The sequence below is a fragment of the Propithecus coquereli genome, unplaced genomic scaffold (genome assembly GCF_000956105.1).
Source record: "Propithecus coquereli isolate 6110/MARCELLA unplaced genomic scaffold, Pcoq_1.0 Scaffold6, whole genome shotgun sequence".
In the NCBI taxonomy this organism is placed as follows: domain Eukaryota; kingdom Metazoa; phylum Chordata; class Mammalia; order Primates; family Indriidae; genus Propithecus; species Propithecus coquereli.
This window is the reverse complement of record NW_012151951.1, coordinates 1,780,632-1,783,986: the sequence shown is the minus strand read 5'-3', so window position 1 is coordinate 1,783,986 and position 3,355 is coordinate 1,780,632. Positions and strand designations below refer to the sequence as shown.

The following is a 3,355-nucleotide window of genomic DNA, read 5'->3' as shown; positions in this document are numbered from 1 at the left end:
TTTTTAATGTATTTTTTCACCCAGCTCCAAACTTAATATTCAGAGTTAATAAATTGCCAGATTAATTGTGATATTTGGTTGTCTATATTTATAATGAGGAAATTAAGATTTTAAATGATGTTTTTGTTTGAAGAATGCTCATATTTCTATGTTTTATAAACATAGTGACTGCAGACACTATTTTATTTCTGAATATATAAAACGAGTCTGTCTTTGTTTAAGTAAATATCTACATATGTGAGTCCTAATGGATCCCCTTAAATAAGACAACTGTTCTTTCACTTATTCTAGGTAGAAAATTTTGGGCTCTTAATGGTTATGACATTATGGAAGGTTATCCCAAAAAAATATCTGAACTGGGATTTCCAAAAGAGGTTAAGAAGATAAGTGCAGCTGTTCACTTTGAGGATACAGGCAAGACGCTCTTCTTCTCAGGAAACCAGGTCTGGAGGTATGGCAGCAATATGTACTGACCCATCCGTGACATAGGTGCAAAATGAGCCTCAAACATCTGTCACTGCTGTAAATTATTCTCACACATCATTGTAAATATCATACCCGTCATTCGTTTCTGTTCCACATCTGCTCTTCCAGGCAGCCTCTCAGACATGTATTTAAATGTCTCAATCCCTCTCGAAAACACACACATACACATCAAATACTCACCTCTTTTTAACCATTCTCTTCTTTCTTAGCCATTTGTTATCTTCAACCATGGCCAAGCCATCTTTTACTTTGGCGCCTCATTCCTTCTTACCTTTCTTCTGGACTCTCTTTCTTGCCACCCTGTCCTAATTTATGTGAGGCTCCGTCTTCTATGGCCAGAGGGACACCAGCACGGGTACAGGAAAAGATTGGTTCAGAAAAGGCTCCCATGTTTGTGGCGTCAGCTGATCCATTGGAAATGTTGATGAGGAAGCTGGTAGGTTTGCAAAGTCAAACTTTCTGAAAAGCAAGTGGATGTGGAACGTATGTAGAGATTCAGGCAGCATTGCCATCGGCAACATTTAGGAGTCCAGATCCAATGTCAATATTTGGGAATGAGAATATCTCATAGATGCGCAACACTCAAAATGTTTAAAATGAAAGCTTCCCTCCATCTCTACATACGCAGTCACACACACAGATACACACGTCCCTGTATATATCATCTTTGCCTTTTGACTTTATTTCTGACGATGACATGGACAACTTTCTAGCAATCACCGCCAGCTTCTTCCTGGTGCAGTGTTCCATTCCCTACACTCCACAAGGAGTAGATGATTTAGTCAGGATAGATTGTGCATCATATCTCAGACACGCTGTGCCTTTATACCCTTAAGCTTCCCTTATGTGATTTTCTTTGCTGGGAGTTCCTTCCCTGCATCCCTTTCTCTTGAAATTCTACCCATTGTTTAAAGTTCGTTTGAAATATCATTTCATCTACAAAGTCTTTTTTGATGACCCCATTCTGAGATTATCTCCCCTTTTCCTGTACTCCCATGACATTTCATGTTCACTCTCACGCTTAACTTCTATTGCCTGGTGTTGCAGTTATGTGTATACATGTCTTAGCTTTCTTGGTATTTCGGTGGGTCTTAACCTTTTACTTGTTGGAACATACCTCAGGATATAAAAAGCTCTCATGAGTAACAGTACCACGTGGGAGCCTGTTCTCCTAGGTTAATTTCAGAAATGCGTTTTGTTGGTCAGGGTGTGGGTGTGGGCAGGGAAGAAGGAGCATGGAATGTGCTGTTACGGGAGGGGAAAGCTATGCTCCCCTTCCTACCTTTGGTGTTACTGTATGTTTCTGTGACTTTTTAGTTCAGAAATTAAATCTTAAATATTTTTGCACCCATTACTATACTCAGCAAGTTGTCTTACACATAGTGGGAGATCAACAGACAATTGTCTATGCATGAGCATACATTTATTTCACTCTAAGAACACTTTCCTGATGACATAATTTTATAACAGATACATTATTTGTAAAATGCAAATGAGTTTGTAACAAAGATGGCCTTTAGGCAAGTCAACAAATACACACCAAGAGTCTGCTATACTCTCAGTATTCTAATTCCTAGTTTTAAAAAGCTATCAGATGTTTTAAGGACTTAAAAATTTAAAGCTCTTGTTAATTTTGAAAGGTGCCATTATATTCACCATATTATTTCTAAGGTAGTTTCTAAGAATTATAACCTACTTAAGAGTTTCTTTTCTTTATTAAATAGGTATGATGATACTAATCATATTATGGATAAAGACTATCCCAGACTAATAGAAGAGGACTTCCCAGGCATTGGTGATAAAGTGGATGCTGTCTACGAGAAAAATGGTAATGAGTTACATTGCATTGACCTTAAAGAAGAGCTTCGAAAGCCCCTCAAAACTCTTTCGTACACAAAGGATTTTTATACAGGACTTAGATGTGCTAATAAACATATGACAGTCAAGGGAATTAATCATTCCTATTTGACTACTTACACAAAAGCAAAACAAAAAAGAAAACAAACAAAAAAAACACCTATGCTTAGAGTAAATGAGAATTTTACTTAATGATTGCTAATTCTATAAATAAGAAATGCCAAACTTGAAATATTACCTTAAATTATGCTTAAATATGGCAAGATGCAAAGGGTATTGCCAGAATTTAAAATGGGGATAGAGTGGGGAGTAATTCATGTATAAAGTCTCATAACTATATAATGATATTTTTGCTCTAATTATGAGAAGGTATATTATCCCTCACTTACAACAAATAACTAGTATCAATAATTCAAGCATTAAAACCAGAACTCATAGCAAGACAATTAATTCTAGGTGACAATTTAGGAGAGCTGAGAACATTTATATTATTAAAAAAATTAAAGCATCAATACATTAAACATTAATAGGGTTTAAAAAGAAAAAGATTGAAATGGTAAAAAAAATGGGATCTAAGGGATTGGACCTTTAATATTTGCTGGAGTAAAATCTTATTATTTTCAAACTCTGAAATGTTCTTTATGGTCTTTTCCTTGTAGGTTATATCTATTTTTTCAGTGGACCCATACAGTTCGAATACAGCATCTGGAGCAACCGTATTGTTCGAGTCATGCCAACAAATTCCCTATTGTGGTGTTAAGTGTCTTTTAAAAATTATTATTTAAATCCTGAAAAGCATTTGAGATAATACTTCCAAGGGTGTGGGAGCAGGGGGAGCAGAGATATCAGGGGAAAGCTTAGTTCTGTGAACAAGCTTCAGTAAGTTATCTTTGACTATGTAGTATCTGTATGACTATACGTGGCTGGAACCACACTGAAGAATTTTAAAACAATGAAATTGAGGATCTCTGAGGAGCATCTGATTCTTGTGTGCTTTACAGAAGCAATGGTC

The 3,355-nt window shown here is 36.1% G+C and overlaps 1 protein-coding gene across 1 annotated transcript in view; it reads left to right on the top strand.

The window, feature by feature from the left end:
- MMP13 (matrix metallopeptidase 13) overlaps positions 1-3,103 on the top strand; it is a 10,780-nt gene extending 7,677 nt beyond the window's left edge. Inside the window, exons 6-8 of the mRNA XM_012659109.1 lie at positions 292-451; positions 2,211-2,314; positions 3,003-3,103. Of these exons, the coding sequence (XP_012514563.1) occupies positions 292-451; positions 2,211-2,314; positions 3,003-3,103 (365 nt within the window). The remainder of the gene's footprint in view (positions 1-291; positions 452-2,210; positions 2,315-3,002) is intronic.
- The last annotated feature ends 252 nt before the right edge of the window (positions 3,104-3,355 follow it).